This window comes from Sminthopsis crassicaudata, chromosome 2, assembly GCF_048593235.1.
Source record: "Sminthopsis crassicaudata isolate SCR6 chromosome 2, ASM4859323v1, whole genome shotgun sequence".
NCBI lineage: Eukaryota > Metazoa > Chordata > Mammalia > Dasyuromorphia > Dasyuridae > Sminthopsis > Sminthopsis crassicaudata.
The window spans coordinates 61,033,755-61,053,945 of NC_133618.1; the positions used below are offsets into that span (position 1 = coordinate 61,033,755).

Sequence of the window (20,191 nt, forward strand, 5' to 3'; positions counted from 1 at the left end):
GCTGGTTTGGATTGTATGGAGGAGAGGAAAAGTTCCATTTAAAAAACAAAACAAAACAAACAAACAAACAAAAAACCTATTTTCAAAATAATGTGCAAAGATAGTTTTCAACATTCATTCTTGCAAAATCCTGTGTTCCGAGTTTTTTTCCCTTCCTTCTCCCTACTTCCCTCCCCTAGACAGCAAGCCATCCAATATATGTTAAACATATGCAATTGGAAAAATTACATTTTAGACATTGTACTGACAAGGTATTTATTGGCAGGAACCTTTGAACTTTTTATGGCATCTTATTCTGATACTTACAAGTGAACTACCCCTAGCCTTTCTGATTTCAATGTAAAGTAAACTTGTAGCTTTAGGTTCTGTTTTTATTCCTTATGTTAATTAGTTCATCTAGACAGAGTGAACTTGAAATCAAGAGGGTCTGCATTCAAATTCTAATTAGGACACTTATTAGCTGAGTGACCAGGACAAGTCACTTAAACTTTCTAATGACCCATTTGTGAAATGGGATTTAAAATACTTGCATTACCTATCTCATGGGATTGCTTTGAGGCTTACATGAGTAAATGTAAAGTTCATTGAAACGCTCAAAACTATAAAAGTATTGGTTATGAAGTGCTTACTGTGTATAATGTCATAAAATGATCACATATGACACAGACTTCACACTCAGTTGCTAATATCTATGGCATTCATCACCTCTTCACTGACACTGTCTGTCTCAATCTCAGGTCAGGCTCTTGTAAACGCTTACTTAAAACCCAGTGGCCTCCAATCTTTTCTTATTCCAGTCTATCATGGACACAGGAGCCAAGTTGATGTTTCTAGGATATACTGAACATGTTCAGAAGCTTGAATGGCCCCTCTGTGCCTCTAGGAGAAATACAAGATTCTCTCCATTCAGAGTATGTCTTGCTGTGCTAAACAAGCATGCATAGATAAATTTATTCTGGGGATCTTTCTATTTCTCTTTTTAGGTTTTGGCACTGATTGCATTCATCTGCATTGAGACTATCATGGAATGTTCCCCATGTGAAGGGCTTTATTTCTTTGAATTTGTGAGCTGCAGTGCATTTGTGATTACTGGAGTTTTGCTGCTTATGTTCAGTCTTAATCTTCACACAAGGATACCACAGATCAACTGGAATATTACAGTAAGTACAAGGATTCATTTATTTATGGCACGTATTGCTTTATGAATCATTTTGGGAGAGAAAAATCAGAGTAAAAAGGAAAAACCATGGGAGCTATTTAAAAAAAACACCAAAAAACAGAAAAAAGAAGTGAACATAGCATGTGTTGATTTCCATTCGGTCTCCTTAGTTCTTTTTCTGCACACAGATGGAACTTTCTGTTGTCTTATTGATCATTGTTGTCTTACTGGATCATTGAACCACTGAGAAGAACCAAGCCTTTCATAGTTGATCATTGCACATTCTTGTTGTTATTGTGTACAATGTATTATTCTTGGTTCTGCTCCTTTCACTCAGCATCAGTTCATGTAAATCTTTCCAGATCTTTCTAAGATAATATTCCATTAACTATATACCACAACTTGTTCAGCCATTCCCCCATTGATGAGCTTTACTGCCACAAAAAGAATGTTCTGTCTTTAATATCTAAAGTTTTCATTAGCATTGATTTTGGGTGTTTCTGTAATCTTGTTTTTGATTTGCTTATGTAGCTCATTAGAGATTATAGAATTTCAGAATTGGAGAAATTCTTCAGAGACTATATAGTTCAATCTCCTTATTTGACATAGGAGACAGGTCCAAAGAGGGAAAGCCACATGCCCAAATTACTGACTTGGTCAGCAAACATGTATTAAGCACCTATATGTCAGGTGTCATATTGAGGTAGAATAGTGCTTGCTTTCACGGAACTCCTCCGTATATGCAAACCATGGCCTGAGTGAGTTAGTTTCAGATCATGGGTTGGGGCTTCTCTTTTCTGCTCTCAACATTCTTAGTTCCTTGATTACGATCTTCTGGGATCTATAAATGAACAAAGGGGGAGGGGAGGGTCCAGAAGAGGTCATCGAGGTGTTGTTGCTGTTGCTAACCCCATGATTTAGTCATCACTACTTTTTGAGCTTGTTTTTTGCCAAAGACCTCAGGCAATTTTTAGTCTCTAGTACAATCCAATGCACAAAATTTCCTCATTGTCTCACAGAAAACAAAGGAACATAGACACTGGTAGTGCCGTGCAGATAAACCAAGTGCCCCCAGCTGCAGTGCCCTGCTGTGAAGTGACCTCAACTACAGTATGATGGCTTAGTCTCAGCAGCGGCTCAGAGTCCAAGGATCTCCTTACTTTTAATTCTTTCTGGCAGCCACAGAATATGGGAGAAATAGGTTATTAGCAACAGTTCTATTTCCCAGTCTCCCCAACATAGTAGCATCTTCATCCCCTGTCCTTGGATGAGTGGAACTCTTATGCTACTCTTATTAATGAAGCCCCAAATTCCAAAGCATGCTGATGTTTCAATGAAAATTCAGGCCCAAGGATTTCCAGGTGTTTTTCATATGGATTGCTTCTTAGTTTTAATATTTTCACCTTATATTAGTAAATTTTTTTAACCTTAGTGTAAGACTAGCTCTATTAAATTTAAATCTGTATTAAATTTAATGTCTATCCTCCCTCTGTAGAGACTGTTGTTGCCTTTAAGGAATTGATTGGAAAAGAAGCAAATTGCTGAATTAATTAGAACAGTTGTTTGTGTGGTTTTTTTTTTGTTTTTTTTTTTTTTTTTTTTTGGTTGTCTTGGCTTTGGTTTGACAGAAGAATAAATGTGTCTGACACTTTGCAACTTCAAGATACTTATTATTTTGGCTGTGACTTTGTGACAGTTCATAGATTATATGCTTTAAACATTTCTAAGATAAAATATTGCAGACCTATGGTTTCTTATAATGTGCTTATTTCAGTTTTTTTTTTTTTTTTTTTTTTGTTTGTTTTTGGTATTTTTTTTAATCAGATATTTCTCTACAATAAAATTTCATTTATTTCTTATTGAACCATAAGATTTAGAGCTTGAAATGATCTTATAAAATACATAGGCTATCCCCTTGGGATTGTATTGCAGAAATCTGTACTGGACCTAGTTATCATGATTTTGTGATTTTTCTCCCGTTTCATTCAACAGCATGTAAATAGAAAGGAAGGTAGCAAATGGTGGGAATAAAATATACCATGTTGTTCTTCCCCAGATCTCCCAATTACCAGTCAGTTTTCTGAATTACGCTAATTTAGCTCTCCTTAGTCTTTCAGTTATGAGGCCCAATTTTTCTAGTTTTTGTAACACTTTTGACACCTACTAGTGGAAGTGCTCTGCCCAAGTCACTCAGTGCCTGCAACCTCCTTATTGTGGCTTGAACCAATTTTAAAATGTCACTGGGAAATAATGAACAAAAGAAAAATTCAGTAAAGCACGGATGATATATGACTTTTTAAAGCTAAGTCACTTCATAGCCCCTAGGATCCTCATATATGTTTTGAGTGGCTCTCATTCCATTCAGGCTTGATGCTCCTCTCAGAACAACTCTCTAAGACCTAAGTTGGCTGCTATTGGTAGGAGGTGTTTCTTCCCCTGGGAATTCCCCAGATCTATGAGCTTAAAAGTCTAGGCCCTATTCTGATCTCTCTTGTATAACACACTTTTGTCCTTCCTTTTCTTTTTAATTCACTACTCCATGAAATTAATTTGCTCTTGTCTGCTATCCACTGCCTTCTTTTCCACTCTGGGATAATAATTGGAAAAACAAATAAACAAACCACAACCCACATTTCTGTAGTGTTGTATGATGTACAATGTGCTTTTCTCAAATAGCCCTGTGAGGAAAGTCAGCAAGAATGATTATCCCCAACCTAGAGAAAGTAAAATGAAGTCCAGGGAGGTGATTATTAGTAAATAATAGAATTTAGACTTAAACCCAGGGCTTTTGACAGAACCCTCTCTCACCCAGGCACTGAGGTGGCCCAGCAAGTAAGGAGTACTGGACTTGGAATCAGGAAGATGCAAATTTGGATCCCGTCTCAGACAATTACTAGTTGTGTAACATGATACTTTTATGTAAAATCTCTCAGCCTCTGTTTCCTCGTCCATAAATTGGGGATAATAACATTATTTAATAATAATGCTTTGAATTTATATAATAATTTAGTAATAATTATCATATATATAATTAATAATTAATAATAAGTTGGGGATAATAACATTACCTCAGAGGATTGTAGTGAGGATCAAACAAGATATGTATAGCACTTGATTGTCCTTTGAAGTGCTTTTTAAGTGCTAGATCTTATTTGTTGTATGCTCTGTTCTCAACCTTCTCCTATTCCTGACTAGTCTCCTTTCCTTTGAATTGCAATCCAAATAACAGTATACTTATTGTACTCCATTTAAAGGTACATTTCCCTAATAATGCTGCTTAATTTAATAAAAATAAGTGTAATTTGTTTTGTAGGAGACTAGGAGAGAGTGGATCTCCAGAGGTTCCTCAAAGCACATTGGTTTACTGTAGTGATATTTATTCTACTCTTGCTTTATCTCTCTTCAAACACTGCATGGGGTTGTATGTCTGGACTACACCTTGGATAGTGTCACTTAGTAAAGGTATTCTAAATAGCTTTGATTTATATTACTTTTACATAATTAGATCAAACTTTTTTGAGTTCAGCTTAAGGAGATTGAATAGATAGACTCTGTGGAGGACCATTCTGAAGATCCTCAGTCTGAAAACCTGAACCCAATTAGATCCAGACAGACAGACTTCTTCATATGTCCTAACCATGGTGAGGACAATCCAGGAGCTGTGGACTGAAAATCCAGGTCAGCCTGGTTTTCATTATTTGAAAGCAGAACAAGTCAGGAGAGATGATGTAGTATTTGGCTTTGGCATCTATAGTGGGGAATGATAGATTGTGAGTTCTAGGTTAGAAAAGTCCTTTACTTTCTGACTTTAAGTTGTTTCCCTTTATGGTTAAAGATTAGATGGTAACATCTCACAGCTTAGACTAAATTGGAGCTTATTAGAAGACAGGGATTTAGTATTCTTCATCAGAGTAGGGAAAAGAAGTAGAGGAAAATTTTTTTGCTTCCATAAGGAAAAAAAATAGTGGAGGACACATTGTTTTCTTTTTCTTCCCCTTCCTCAGGATTGATTTTATTAAGCCCCTAAATGATTCTCTGCATATTGCCTGAACTGTTGCTAATTAAAGATTTATTTAGGTCAATAAATACTCCAAAAGATGGAGAGGCCAGACTATCAGTCATTATCATAACTCAATAAGAGTTAGCTCAGTTTGTATGTCTATCATCTGGGCAGACTGACTGAGAAAATAGCAGTTTTGGTGGAGTGGGATAAATAGGAAAGGAGGTTTTGGGTGAGATGCTACAATGGACAGCTTTAGGTTTCCAAATAACATTCCAGTCCTGGGCCAAGATGAAAGGACAACAACAGGAAGAAAAGTTATAAAAAGTGAGGTGGGAGAATGTTAAAGACAAGCAGCCTATTTTGAAATTTTGCCTGAAATGGTTATCTAGTTCATAGAAAAGAGCAGATACAACTATTGCAATTCACTGTTGTCCCTCTATCCACTCCTCAAGGTTTAAGTATAATTAATACTTATCAAATTTCTGCCTCCTCAATCCTCTGCCGGAGTGGTAAAACAAGGAAATAAGGAAAAAAGGGGAGAGCCAAGTTCCCAATTTCTAGAGTTTACCCCCATATTTCATCTTAGGGGAGTAGCTTTTTACTCTCCAGTTGTGCTGACTATTTATTTGTTGAACATTTCAAATTTATGTAGCAAACATATATTGGTGGAGGGATTCTCCATGCCAATGAAATCCCTTGTTCTTTTTTGTTTTTTTAAATAATAGCTTTTTATTTTCAAAATACATGCAAAGATAGTTTTCAACATTCATCCTTGCAAAACCTTGTGTCCAGATTTTTCTCCCTCCCTCCACCCCACATCCTCCCCTAGGTAGCAGGTGATCCAATACAAGTTAAACCTGTACAGTTCTTCTATACATATTTCCACATTTATCATGCTGCACAAGAAAAATCAGATCAAAAAGGAAAATAATGAAAAAGAAAAAATGAACAAATAACAACAAAAAAGATGAAAATACTAGATTGTGATCTACTTTCAGTCCCCCCCCCCCCCCCCGTCCTCTCTCTAGATGCAGATGGCCTTTTCCATGACAAATCTATTGAAATTGGCCTGAATTACCTCATTGTTGAAAAGAGCAGCCCATCACAGTTGATCATCCCATAAACTTGTTGCTGTGTACACTGTTCTCCTGGTTCTAGTTATTTCACTTAATACCAGGTCATGTAAGTCTCCCCAGGCCTCTCTGAAATCATCCTCCTGATCATTTCTTACAGAACAATAATATTCCATAACATTCATATACCATAGCTTATTCAGCCATTCCCCAACTGATGGGCATTCACTCAATTTCCAGTTCCTTGCCACTACAAAAAAAGCTGCCACAAATATTTTTGCCCATGGGTCCTTTTCATTTTTTTAATGATCTCTTTGGAATACAGACCCAGTAGAGACACTGCTAGATCAAATGCACAGTTTGATAGTCCTTTGGGCATGGTTCCAAACTGTTCCCCAGAATAATTGGGTCAGTTCACAACTCATCATGCAAAGGTATCCCAGTTTTCCCACATCCTCTCCAACATTTATCATTATCTTTTCCTGTCATTTTAGCCAATCTTTGAGATGGGTAGTAGTACTTCAGAGTTATCTTAATTTAAATTTCTCGGGCCAGCTAGGTGGCTCCGTGGGTAGAGCCTGAAGTCAGGAGGACTGAGTTCTCAGACACTTAACACTTCCTAGCTATGTGACTCTGGGCAAGTCATTTAACCCCAATTGTCTCAGAACAAAAATAAATAAATAAACAAACAAATAAATAAATTTCTCTAATCCATAACTGGAAATCCCTCATTCTTGAATTGAATTGCATTGCAAGTATTTTTTATAGCTGGAATTGTTAAGGCATCCTAACATATGTGACTAAATATATGGCATCTGGTTTGGCTTGCCCTTGTGGTGGTAAAAACTGCTATGGTAGGAAGTTTAGCAATCTCCTAATTCTCTCTTAAAGCTGGATGGTAGTAAAGCATCCCATCCTTATGGGATGCTTAAAGCAGGGGGTGATGTAGTGAGTCAGGGGTGGAATGGCCAGTCACTAAACAAAACAAAAATACCTGGCAGGATAGCAAGTCCTTCCAGCTTTTCAACAATGTAAAGCTTTATTGACGACCATCAAGTAAATGATCTACTACAAATAATTAATGACTAAGAAACCAATTTTTATATTGGTGATTCTATGTGCTCTGAGCAATAACAGAATTAAATGGAATGGAATGATTCATACTAAGTGCTTAATGTGACAATCCATCTCTGCTATCTTGGTCCTTTAAGAAGTATGGCTTTCCAGTGTAGTACATAAAACCTACAAAGAGTCACCCCCCCCCCTTTTTTTTTTTTTTTTTTTTACATTAAGAAATGTTGTATGGCAGAAAGAGCCTTTAAAAAATTGTATATCTTTTTTTAAAAGTCTCTTAAAACAAATTTTGAATTCTAAATTTTCTCCCTCTTGCTCTTCTTCAACTCATTGAGAAGGTAAGCAACATGATATGTTACGCATTTAAAGTTAAAATATATTTTTGTACTATTGTCAGAATTAGTCTTAAGTATAAAATATGATATATGTTGATGAATGTTAGATGAATGAATGTGGGTCAATGAATCTTGTGGGTCAAAATTATTATAATACTTGATCTTTTCCTAAATCAACCTGGTTTATTGTCATCCTTCAAGTTTTTTAGAGGAAACATTAAAACTCAGAATTTATTTATTCATAAAAAAATGATAAGTTTGTAGCTTTTCTTCTTAGTCTCTAAATTTTTACTTGGAAAATGGATGATGAATTTGTCAGGGAATCCCTGGTTAGGTAACTTATGCTGGTTGGCCTTTTTCTGTGGTGCATTAAGGAGAGGGACACTGAGTTTGCATTGGGAAAAACATTTTTCTTCTGGTAAAGTGAACTTCCTTAGATTCTTTTTTGATTTCACTTTCCTTTTAATGAGTCCTCACATTTTTTATTCTAGAATACAATCAATACTGAGAAGGGTATGATAATTTGATGCTGAAACTCAGTCCTTCCTCACTCTTGTCATCTTAAAATTTTAGAAACAGAAAGATAGTGTGGGATAATGGAAAGACACTTAGATCTATGACTCATACACTTGAATTCTCAAACAGGTGTGTTCAGTCAATCCTGTTTCCTACTGACAGACTAACTTCCCTCATTTTAACACTATTTGGATCAAATAGTTTTTTAAAAATAGATTTTTAAAAATCTATAATGTAAGGAAAATCGAGATAGTAAGATGAAAATATTGAAGTAAAATTGTGGGGGGGTTTGGGGGGGGAGGGATACATTGAACCATCTATTTTGTTAAACACTCTTTGTTGCATATTGTCTTCTTCTTGATTATGGGCTTGTGTCTCAACAGCACCTTCAGTGGCACCAACAGTTGAAGCCCTTCAATTCAATGTCAGACTTTTTTTTTTTAATAGTAAACTATTTTAATATAATTTTTATCATGGGAAAGATGCTTCAAATCACAAGTAGTAAGAAAAATCAAAGTCAAAACAATAAGCTTTCATCTTACTTGTTCTGTGATTGTTGTCAGTAGTTGGGCAAAGATGGCAAAAGACAGAAATAATATTGGGGGGGACTATAGAAAGATAAACACACACTAATACAAATAAATAGTCAAGAAATCAATATGCACAATGACTACAACAATATAAATAGAAATTCCCCCCACAAAATAAGTCAAAAAGCCTTTATTAAGTACTTTATGCCAGATGCTGTGCCAAACAATGAATATCAAACGTTTATTAACAAAGCACTAACAAACCTCTTTCTACTTCTTTGTGGAAGTGGGGAATTAAGGGTACAGAATATTTATATAATATCAGACCTTCTTTTTTTTTAATATTTTGATTAGTTTTGCTAAAATTTTTCTGTAGCATGAAAAATAATATCTGGAAGAGAGGATACATTAGGAAATGTAAATGATGTAAAAAAAATGACATTAAAAACTGTAAAATATACTTTGCTCAGGCCCCTTCCTCAAGGAACTTGCTTTCTAATTGGGTGGTGAATGGGAGATGACTGAAATGTGGATCAGGGTGATATAAGAAAGAATGTGTTGAGAGAAAATCAGAGCCAAGTATGAAAACATGAAAAGTTTGAAGAGTGGGAGATGATTTTTACTTGGAAGGGAGAGATAGGTGTCATCTAAATTGAGACTTGGAGGAATGGAAAAGCTTCAGAGGATGAAGAAATTCCAGTCTTGGAAGAAAGAGTGAAGAAAGACAAAGACATAAGCCCATGGTGGAAGAAATAAATAAGCACAATATGGTGGGGCTGGAATGTAAGGAATGTGAAAAGGAAAAGTTCGAACTAAGGTGAAAAGCAGGTTATGAAGGGCCATGAATGTCAGGGTTAGGAACTCATCTTGTATTCAAAAGGCCCTGGAATGCCACTGAAGGTTTTTCTCATAATGTGGCCCTATTTTTTTATCTTTTCCCAGATTAAACCTTTTATTCCAGTTGGGTAAGCTGTGTACAGAGACAAAAGTGAAAGAGACTTCCTGCCTTCGTGGAACTTATATTCTTTGGGGAGGTGAGGTGGAGAACTGTACTTAGATCTCTAGTAGCCACTATCAGGTTGCTTCTGTGACAGAGAATAGCATGGATCCAGATTAGTCAATATAAGTTACACACACATACACATAAAGTCAATACAAAATAATTTTAGGGTAGGTTCTTGCAGGGGAGAGGATCATTATGGGCCTTGTGTTGGAATTATCATTAAGTTGAGCTTTGAAGGAAGTTTGGAATTCTAAGAGATAGAGATGATGAAGATAGCTGCTACAAAAGTATGGAAGTGGGCAATGGTGCATCATGTGTGAGGAATAGCACGAAGGATGGTGTGGCTGAAATGTAGGATATGCAGGAGAATAATATGTACTAAGTCTGAGGAGGTTGTTCAAGCCAGCTTCTGAAGGGCATTGAGTGCCAAATAAAAGAGTCTGGAGCCACTGCAGCTTCTTGAGTGAGGAAGTGACAGATCAATTCAACCTATGCTTTGGGAATTCATTTGGCACTTGTGGGATGGTAAAGTTTGGAGGCAAAGAGATGACAAGTAATTGGGGCCTAAATTAGGACCTCATATTCTCTGTATGAGTGGAGAGAAGGGGATGGATATGAGACATATTATGGAAGTAGACTTGGTAAGAGTGGGACAATTAGCTATCTATGAGTAGAAGTAGGTTTCTCTCACCCACCTCCTGACCTCTCTTTTAAAGAAAACATTCGATTATTATGAAAACATTTTTCTCAATTTCCTAATTTGAAGCCTTAGGACTAATCTGAAAGAGATACCTTTAATTATCAATTCAGAAACAATGTCCTGCACTTAATCTCTTCCCCCTCTCCCTTCCCCCTCCCCCCACATGAAAAGTCTAATTACTTTCTTTGATAAAATTGGGCTACCTATTGAGGGATAGAAATAAGGCAGTGACCCATGAGTGGGCTGACCAAGGGAGATCAGGGCCTCCTTCTCAGGCCTCAATCAGATTAGGGTCATAATTTGCCCAAGAGAAGGAATTCTTTGATTACCTCAATTAATGGAATCATCTCTTGAGTTCATCTCTGACCAACTAGAAAAGAGACTCCACATAGGAGGAGTGGTCGGAGTGGTCAGTGACTTTAGGTATATAAATCTTCAAGCTGTGCTGAAGTGATTGGTTTGATTTTGGACCTTTGTTCTTTCTTGACTGGAATGTTTTCTGGGATGCTGTAACTCCAAAGTGGCTGGTGTTAGAGAGATTTCTAGAGGCATAGGGAGATTTCTGCTAGTTAGGATTTTTTAGTTTTCTGAGTAAAGAAATGCTTAAATTAGAAAAATCTAATTTAATTAAAAAATTGTTTGTGGTAGGTTTGTGCCTAAAAAACATAGTACTCTTTCACATACATTGTGAAATTGTGAAAAAAGACAGTGGAAGTTGGGGATTTGTTAGAAGGATTGAAGTGGGAAGGAACCCCAAAAGTTTGGGATCACAGACCAGTATTGTAAAGTGTCTCAAAAGAATCTGCACTTGCTTGAACTCATTTCCTAATCTAGGGGCAATGTTTATTGCAATTGTAACACCATTATAAAGTGGGCTGAATTCCAAAAGAAATTAGTAAAGTCCTAAGAGAGAGGAGACCCCTTTATCCATCTTTCTATCATTGATATGCTGATTCTATGGAGAAGAGGTCTCTGGAATTTGGTTCTCATCTACTAACAGATTATCTATCTGACAGTTAGCAATGAACTGAAGATGGTTTATTCACTATCAGACAGATTGGGTGTGGGAGTTTCTTGAGGCAGATTCCAAAACCAGAAGATTTACTGATTTGTTAGAACGGAAGCCCCCCTAAAATCAGAGGTCCACAAAATCATTGCTATATTACATCAGAAGTGTGGTGGTCCTTTTAAAAATACGGAATTTAGGAAGGGGAAAATTTTGAGTTTTGTTTTAGATATATTGACTTTGAAATTCCTATGGGACATTTAAATAAAAATGTCCAATAGGTACATAGTTATGTAGGCCCTACCACAGTGAAGGCTGAGGACTTAGCAGAAGAGCAAACTCTTTGTTTTTTGCCTTTTTTTTTTTTCCACCCTTGTATTTTCAGTTCTTAAAATGGTGCCTTGCATATGATCAGTACTTGATAACTGGAGATGGTGTAGTGGAAAAATCAAGGACTTGGATATAGAAATCAAGATCCAGATTTTACCTTTATTGTTGTTTATGGCCATGGGCAATAACTTTATCTTTGAGTTTCTTCATTTACAAAGTAGAAATAATCCCTGTAAGTTTCCTTACAAAGTGGTTATTAGGGTTAAGTGAGATAAAAGTCTGAGTGCACTGAAAACCTTAAAAATTATATTATTATCAGCTACGTGTGACCCTTGGACAAGCAATTTTTTTTATAACTTTTTATTAAGAATACATATGCATGGGTAATTTTTTATAACATTATCCCTTGCACTCACTTCTGCTTCAACTTTTCCCTTCCCTTTCTCCATCCCCTTCCCTAGATGGCAGGCAGTCTTATACATGTTAAGTATGTTGTAGTATATCCTAGATACAATATATGTGAAGCACTTTTTTTTTTTAAAAACACTATTTTAGTTTTACTTTTTTCTCATTTGTAAAATGAAAATAATTCCCTTTGGACCTCATTGGGTTATTGTAAAGTCAAGGACTTCAGAAATTGAGCTGCAATTATTATTTCTCATAATAATAGTTAATAGTAATAATTTTCCAACTTAATGGCATCATCAGAAAATTATTCTTGTTGAAAGATGGATTTTTGTAAACATAAAACATAATCCAAACATAATCTTACTCTTTCTTTATTTTCTTCTGGGCCTAGTAGTATCTGTAGTGCCTTCAGGAACACACTCTGTGTTTTGTTTTCTCTCATGTCATACTCTACCCCTAACCTCTCAGTGTTACCTCTTCCTCTGTATTCTCTGGAATTCGCAATTCATAGGTAAGCAATATACTTTTCTCTTAAATCTTTTCCTTTTCTACTCCTGTCATCTTCTTATTCCCATTGAAATGTGGTGACAAAGCCTCTCTTTCCAGCATTGGCTACACTTTTACTTGTTTTGCCTGATTTGCTGTTTGATGTGGAGAAATCAAAATACTCTTTGCTCTCCATTTCCATGATCAGGTTCTCCCTCTACCTCCATCACTGAGTACCCTCTTTTCCTTTGAGGTTCATGCAATTCATGTCTACTCTTCAGTCAAAACCATGGTAGCTATTATCATCAGACTTCCAGAATACCCCATTTTTTCCCAGTGAATTTAGTGCCTGGCCCATAGTTTTGCTCTCTTCATCTCTTGCCCTCACACTAGAGAATTTCAAGAAATGTAATTAATATTCCCTTATCTCTCAGTTTAATCATTTTTTATATCCTACTCCATCCCACATCAGCCAAATCATACCCTCAATCATGCTGTTAACAACAAATCACTTCCATATTCATGAGGTATGAAATTCTTTTATCTGATTACAATCTATTACTGTCTTACCTTTGCCTCTCCCTTATAACCCCAACTTCTTTTCTTCATCTACATAGATCTCTGATCACTTGATTCCTCAGTTCTTTCCTGGGGCATTATCCCTGTACTAGCTACATTCTTTTATCTTCCTCATTTGACCCCCTTGGTGTCTAAGGGCTAAGGCCACACCCTTCCTCCTCTTGTCTGACATCCTTTTTCTTCAGTATTTCTCTCCTGATAATGTCACCACTCTGATAAGAGCTCTCATTCCTTCATACCTCTGCTTATGCAATTTGCTGATTGGTCTCCTTATCACATATTCAATTTTGTACATTTCCATATTAATCATTGTGTACAAGAAGACTCAAATAAAAGGAAAAAAATGAAAATAAGTTTAAAATAGCATGCTTCAGTCTGTATTCAAACAATATCAGTTCTTTCTCTGGAGGTAGATAGTATGCTTCATCATTATGATGAGAATTAGGTAGGGGGTACCTAAATGAAATTAGGGTTAATTGAGATCTAGTGGCAGGTTTGGGGTACAGGGAGTCAAATAGAGCTCTTCTGCAACCCCTTTGGATTCAGCACAAGGATACAAGGTTAAATGAGGTCTAGTAGATGCACAAGAGTTCTCTATAAAGGAATTCACAGACCGGAAAACCTAGATTAATAAAAGAAGTTTATTGTGGGGTTTGGAAGTAAGGTTGGAAGGTAAAAGACACCAGGGTCAGGGCTGGCACTGGGTGGGCAGGAACCCTTGACATAGCCAGCATAAGGATGCCATGTTTGGGGCTCCTGCAAAGAGTGGACTCCAGTTTCCCTCTTATAATGGGGAGCTTTTGGTAATCTTGAAGGGACCCGTAGGTAGAGTCCCAGGTTGGCTCCTGGCTGGTTTCAGCCAGGGTTAGAATTTGAATAGAATTCAATGGGTTTTTAGATAAGGAACTGTTTGTGCTGAGGGTGAGGGTTGGGGAAACCTGAGCAGATCATTAGAATCAGGGCTGGGAGAGCCTCGGATATCTCCCATTGAAATTCATGGGGGCTGGGAATTAGAAAGGAATCTTTTTGTACAAATAGGTCTGAAGAAAGGACCCCAGAACTCTAAAAATCCTTGAAGGAGAAAAATCTCCTTCAACTCTGCCTCAGTGAGGGACCCTGCCCCAGGGAAAGCAAACTAGACAGTTTCATTCTGTTATCTAACAAAAGGAATTCTAATCCTATTGAATTGAAGAAACTCATTGAATTCTATTGCAGCCCAAGCTGAAACCCAGCTTGTAAGACTTCACCCACAAGCCCCCTTCAACTGGTAGCCAAAGCGCCTATTATAAAAGAGCCAATTTAAAATCCTCTCTTGGCAGAGGTTCTAAACATACCAGCTATGCCATGCTTGCTATGCCAAAGAGTCTCTGCCCATTGCAATAATATTATTTTCCAGTGTCACCCTCTCTTAATTCTCACCTATTTCCCTAACCAGACTTTCTGCCTCTCTGTCAGGATTCCCAATTCCTATAATAAACCTCTTTTTATCAGTCTAGGTTTTCAGGTCTGTAAATTCTTTTACAGAGAACCTCCGTGCTGCCAGAAGGGAGTCCCCCAAACTCCCTATCCTTGTGCCGAATCCCAAGGGAGTGCAGGGGAGTCAAACCTCTCCATTTTGTTTCCTGAACCCTGAACCTGCCACTAGACTTTATCATTTAACTCCCTGAGCACCAGAAACCCTAATCTCATTTTGTTTCCCTACTAAAGGGAACCCCAAAACCTACACCTCATCAGGTCCTTTTCTCTTTTTTTGGATGTCTCTGGGATAAAGATCTACTAGTGGTATTGCTGGATTTTCTCCAACAATTATCATTTTCCTTTTGTGTCATGTTAGCTAATCTAACAGGTGTGAGGTGTGAAGTGTTGTGTCTTACTTTCTAGAGCCCCCAAGTTGGGGTGACAAAACATACCATTGCTTTCTAGAGCCCCCATTAGGTGATTAAAATATCCTGTTTTCTAAATCCCCCAAGTTGGGATGATTAAAATATACCTTCCTACTGGAGAAGTGATGAGGCGGGACTCCTGAGGATAGTGGAAAAATGGAGTCCATTTATTTCAAGGGCTTTCCCCTTTATATAATGTAACAACACTCTACACGTGAGACCACATAAACAACTTGCTATTGTATGGACTTTTCCACTTGGTATCACTCTGCTTAAATCTCAACACAGATTCCATTAATTCCATTAATAATTTCCCTCATTAATTAGTTAATTAATATTCTTGACCTTTTATTATTCCAAATGAATTTTGTTATTTTTTCTAGCCTTATCAAATAATTTTTGGTAGTTTGATTGGTATGGCACTGAATAATTAAATTAATTTTTATTATATTAGCTTGGCCTACCCATGAGCAGTTTTGAATCAAATCTGATCCTGGGGATTTAAAAATTGTTTTTCTATATGGATTATTAGAATGTTTTCTTTTAAGTTGTCATGAATCCTGCTGACACTGCAGAATTCTGAACTTGATGCAACAAATAAACTCATCTATCCACAGAAGCATTGAGAGCAAAGGATTTGACTTATTTTTGTTTCTTTGATCCCTTTGGCAGTCAGATGAGGCATATGTAAAAAGTTCATAGATGAGGGGTTAAGAAGGTACTTTCTTTTCCAAATGGACTTTTATACACGACATCTCTAATTTCAATGGAAAAATATCTCTTGACAAGTTACCCTGTTTAATGTCTCTTCTGGTATGGCTGAGATATTAGAAGGGCATAGGAATCATTAAAAAGTGATAAAAGGATAAAAAAGTGGACAGCTTGTGCTTTCTGCTGTTTGAGGCAATGTGCTTACACCAATAAGATCCCTGATCCATTGGAGCATTAGTATTACCAGTTATCAGTATTGATGATAAATTGTCATTGAATAAACAATTGAAAGTATTGGGAAATTGAAGAAGTACATATAAAAGGTAATCAGTGATGCTTTTGCTTCTATGTCTTTTATGTGTTTTCTATTATGAAATAAAAATCTAACCTAGAATCTATACCTCTTGAGAAATCATCTTATGGGTCAAATTCATTTATGAAGCTGTTAGTATAATCCCACTGGGGAGCAGGGGTAATCATATCTCTATGATAGCTTAGGTCCTTTCAGTAAGCTTACACCAATATTAGTTAACTGTCTACAATTACAGCCCCAAGAAAGTGATTAAGGGCAAAAGAAAGGCCAGTGTAATGGTGGTCTGGGAGAGTTGTTATATTGTACCATGATTAGGATGTTTCATATTTCAGTCATTAGACTGAAACAAAGGTAGAGACCTAGTTGGCCTCTGTATGCATGAGAATATCAAGTTCCTGTCCTTTTATAGCTTTTTGCTGCCAATCAATAGCATTTTTTAAGTGCTTATGTTATGTCAGGCTCTGTTTAACCATTGAGGAGGCAAAGCAGAAACCTGGACTCTGTCCTCATATGAGACATCTTTTTGTAGGAAGCAATTGAAGGGGTTTAGGAGTGTGTGTGTGTGTTGAGAGAGAGAGAGAGAAAAAGAGAGAGAGAGAGAGAGAGAGAGAGAGGGAGGGAGGGAGGGAGAGAGAAAGAGAAGAGTGAGCTTGAAAAGTAAGTGGTGATGAACATATAAGTGGGTGAATTTCCTTGAGGAAGATTCCAGCACCAGGTTCTGTTGGCAATCATGGTTATGCAGCTATAGCTGACAAAAGTCCTTTAAGAACAATTAAACATTTGTTAGATTAGGAAAGAAGGGAAGAGAGGGAGATAGAAGACCCAAGGACCTGTACTACTGTATTATTGAGGATGCTACCCAGGGATTCTAATTTATTACTGTTTGAGTTGGGAAGATTTCTTTTTGTGAGTTCAGCTCTGGCCTCTGACACTTAAGCTCCGTTACCCTGGTCAGGTCATTTAATGCTGTTTGAAACCAAAAGGAACTGGCTTAGGAAATGGCAAACAACTTTAGTATCTTTGCCAAGAAAACTCCAAATAGGATCATGAAGTGTTAGACATGACTGAAATGATGAAACAACAACAACAAAGTTAGGACTTAAGGGACATAAGTGAGGCTGTTGTTAAAGATTCTGAATGTTGGTATGGCACTGATCTGTACTGACCCTTACTTTTGTTGCATAAAATCTAGCTTCTTAAACTGTGGTTCTCAACCTCATATAAGTTTTGTAACTGAATGTGGGCCATGAAATTATGATTTATTATCAGTAAATACCTGGTTTGTTTACTGTTTTATATATCATATTTGGGGTTGTGTAAAAATTTCTCAGCAAAAAGGGGTCACGAGTAGAAAAAATTTAAGAAGCCATCCATAATTATAGTACAAAATATATAACAATCCAGAAAATGGAATATAGTGGTTCTTATTTTGGATGTTTTCTGTTTACTTTAGGAGCAAAAACTAGGAGAATCCTTTTCAAGTAATGCTACCATTTTCCCTTCTTTTAGGATTTGGTCAACACTGGACTCAGCACCTTCTTCTTCTTTATTGCCTCTATAGTACTTGCTGCTTTGAACCATAAAGCTGGAGCAGAAATTGCTGCTGTGGTAAGAGAACAAAGTAGTTAAAACAGAATGATTCATTCTGGTTTGTATCCCCACCCCAGAATATTTTGTTTTATTTTTCTTTTAACTGATTAAAAAAAAAATCCCACAAAAAATGATGCTATCATTTAAACTGTAGAGATCCCAGTTGGCATTGTGGAATAGCTACCACAAACATTCATTACATACCTCCTGTATTCAGAGTTCTGAGTTATGTACTAGGATAGATATGAAGTTTAACTATTATAAGGTTCTGTTCCTCAGGAAATTTATATTCTAGTAAGATCCATGCATGAAAAGCTTTGCTATACAATAATTCATGAGAGATTGTATGTTGAAATCTCATGGGCCTATTACTGCTCAAGGGAGGAATTTATGAAAGAGATAGCTTTTGAGCTGGGCTTTTAACAATGATTTTTTAAATGGATGAATAAGAATTCAACAAATATAAAGGGGGACAGAGTTTTAAAATAATAAAGTAGTTCTTCCTTGACCCTTTCTAATGAGTTTTGGAGTCCAGTAGGAGATTATAGAATAACAGTTCCAAATTCAAAGCTCCAGAAGAAAAGGTTTTAGAGTTTGTAAACACTGCAACAAGCATAAGTTTATAACTGAAAGTTATGTGGAGTCCAGCTAGATTTGTTACTGCTCTCCTCCCCTGAATAGATTACAGTTATATGGGTACAGACTCAATCTGTCTGATTCCAGAATTTGGGTATGTATATAGATAGACATATGTACTCACTTGCTTAATAACCGTTGGAATGAAAGAATGTAACATATATGTGAATGTGAAAAATACATATTCACACATTTTACAAGATTGAAATATATATATATATATTAGAGCAGCTATGTGGCTCAGTGAATAGAATGTTGCTCCTGGACTCAGAAAGGCTCATGAGTTCACATCTGATCTCAGTCACTTACTAGTTTTGTGATTCTGGGCAATTCACTTAACCCTATTTGCCTCACTTATTTGTTCCTCATCTATAAAATGAACTAGAGAAGGAATTGGCAAACATCCCTATATCTTTGCCAAGAAAATGACAAATGGGGTCATGAAGAGTTGGATATGCCTGAAACAACTGAACAAGTCAAACAATGTGTGTTGTTTGTCAAATGTATCTCACATTCTTTTATTTCAACTGCAGTTAAGCAAGTGAGTTACTTTGGGCTTGACATTGTCTTTATGAAGTACATGCTGATCCTTAGCTGTGGGACTGGAGTTTGCTCCCCTTCCTTCCAAGATTTTATCAGTCAAGCAGAAGGAAAGAAAGAGAAAAGTAGTTTCCCAAAATTTTATGTAATTCCCTCAAATTTAAGATGAAGTGGTAGGAGTTGGGTACCTTAAGGGCTTAGCTATATCTTAAGGGAATCTTTGTGTGAATGTGGTAATATAGATCACCTTTATGTAATGCTTTCTTCACAACCATTTTTGAAGTAAGTAGTGTAGATACTGCCATCTTCATTTACTGATGAAGAACCTGAGAGCCAGAGATGTTGATGACTTTCCCAGTGTTTCATAAATAGTAAGTAATGGAGCTGGATCAGTGACTCGGGGCTTCTTATTTAAAATCCAGAAGTTGTTCCCCTCTACTGCATGGGATGATTTTTGCCCATCTTCCACACATTATAGAAACAGCAGAAAAAACAGGGAGGGTCTAGGTTAGTAATTAAAAGCATCAAATCAATAAAGATTTTCGTTCATATCATGGTTATATATTTTAATTGTGACTTTTGCCCAAGTTCATATTAGAATCCTGAGTCACTGAATTTTATAGCCAGAAGAGCTCCGAGAACATAAAGTGTTGGCACTTGAAGAGACCTTGGCATTTCAGAAAAGAGGTGGGAGGAGCCTTAGGAATCCTTTCTTTCTAAAGTAACTCAGTCATTTTAAAGAAGGAAATTTGGGCCAAAACAGAGTTCATGGAGCTATTAAGTGGTAGAATTTGGGCTAATGCCCCAGCTACCTGACAGCATACTGTGATGCTCCTCAGATACAGTGCTATGTTAATACTGAAACATATAACTTTGTTATCCTTTTCTCTGAAAGATACAATAAAAAGAAATTGTTATGCAACATTTGATCTGATAGAAATAAAATATATTATGAACTCTAAGGGGTTTACTGGATTTTTGGAGTCAGGAAGATCTGGGTTCAAGCATCATTTCCAGCACATAGTATAGCTTTAGAACTCACCATGAATTGTTTAACCTCTCGGTGCCCAGGAAACTCTTTAACATGATAAATTATAGAACTACCTGCATTGGTAGATGGAGTTTCTCTGCCAGAATTTTCCTGCACCAGTGAAATCATAGATCTGGACACAGTAAAAATAGATCCCAAGTTCCTATATATGGGGCCATTTTGTTTCTGTTTTTGTATCCCCTCTCCTTAACATAGTAATAGCTCACATTTATCAAGTACTGTCTTAAGCACTGGGGATAACAAAAAAGGCAGAAGACAGTCTATT

The 20,191-nt window shown here is 36.6% G+C and overlaps 1 protein-coding gene across 1 annotated transcript in view; it reads left to right on the forward strand.

The window, feature by feature from the left end:
* Positions 1-20,191, forward strand: part of CMTM4 (CKLF like MARVEL transmembrane domain containing 4) — an 87,424-nt gene that overhangs the window by 56,646 nt on the left and 10,587 nt on the right. The window contains exons 2-3 of the mRNA XM_074286540.1: positions 984-1,160; positions 17,619-17,717. Coding sequence (XP_074142641.1) covers positions 984-1,160; positions 17,619-17,717 — 276 coding nt within the window. The remainder of the gene's footprint in view (positions 1-983; positions 1,161-17,618; positions 17,718-20,191) is intronic.